The sequence below is a fragment of the Numida meleagris genome, chromosome 2 (genome assembly GCF_002078875.1).
Source record: "Numida meleagris isolate 19003 breed g44 Domestic line chromosome 2, NumMel1.0, whole genome shotgun sequence".
NCBI lineage: Eukaryota > Metazoa > Chordata > Aves > Galliformes > Numididae > Numida > Numida meleagris.
Window position 1 is genome coordinate 30962113 of NC_034410.1, and position 522 is coordinate 30962634.

The 522-nt window shown below is 42.7% G+C and overlaps 1 protein-coding gene across 1 annotated transcript in view; it reads left to right on the forward strand.

The window, feature by feature from the left end:
• The window catches only part of NUPL2 (nucleoporin like 2), a gene marked incomplete in the record, with an annotated part of 5989 nt that extends 5722 nt beyond the window's left edge, over positions 1-267 (forward strand). The window contains 1 exon segment of the mRNA XM_021385496.1: positions 7-267. Coding sequence (XP_021241171.1) covers positions 7-188 — 182 coding nt within the window.

A 522-nucleotide genomic window follows, 5' to 3' on the forward strand; every position in this document is an offset into this window, starting at 1 on the left:
CTGCCGGTGCCTCTGGGCATAACGTAACATCCGCGCCTTCTGCAGTCCCAAACAGTGTTACATCAGACAAGTTATATACACCCAGGAGTGAATTAACAGCTGAAGAGTTGAAGCAGTTTGAAGCAAAAAGGTTCACGATGGGGAAGATCCCTCTTAAACCACCACCTGCAGACCTTTTATATGTTTAGGGCTCAAGTTTATTCTGAACTGATGTGTCTTAGCTGTTGTTCTGTGACACCCCCAATAAACAATGTTGTGATTGAGTAATGAGTTGAAATGCTTTCCTCTAAGTTAAATGTTCATTTAATCCCTTAATTCTTCATGGTAATATACCCTGTGGTACACATTGAACATCCCCATTTTTCTGCATCACACTCCAGGTGGACCCGGGTCCCTGTGCAAAAACAGTTCCACAGAGAGTTTTGCCCTTTTCAGAAGCTGGAAAGACTGAAACTACTTTTCCCAATATGGTCTTCACATGTACTACGGGGACCTTATCTCCCTCTACTGTAAGTATATTGA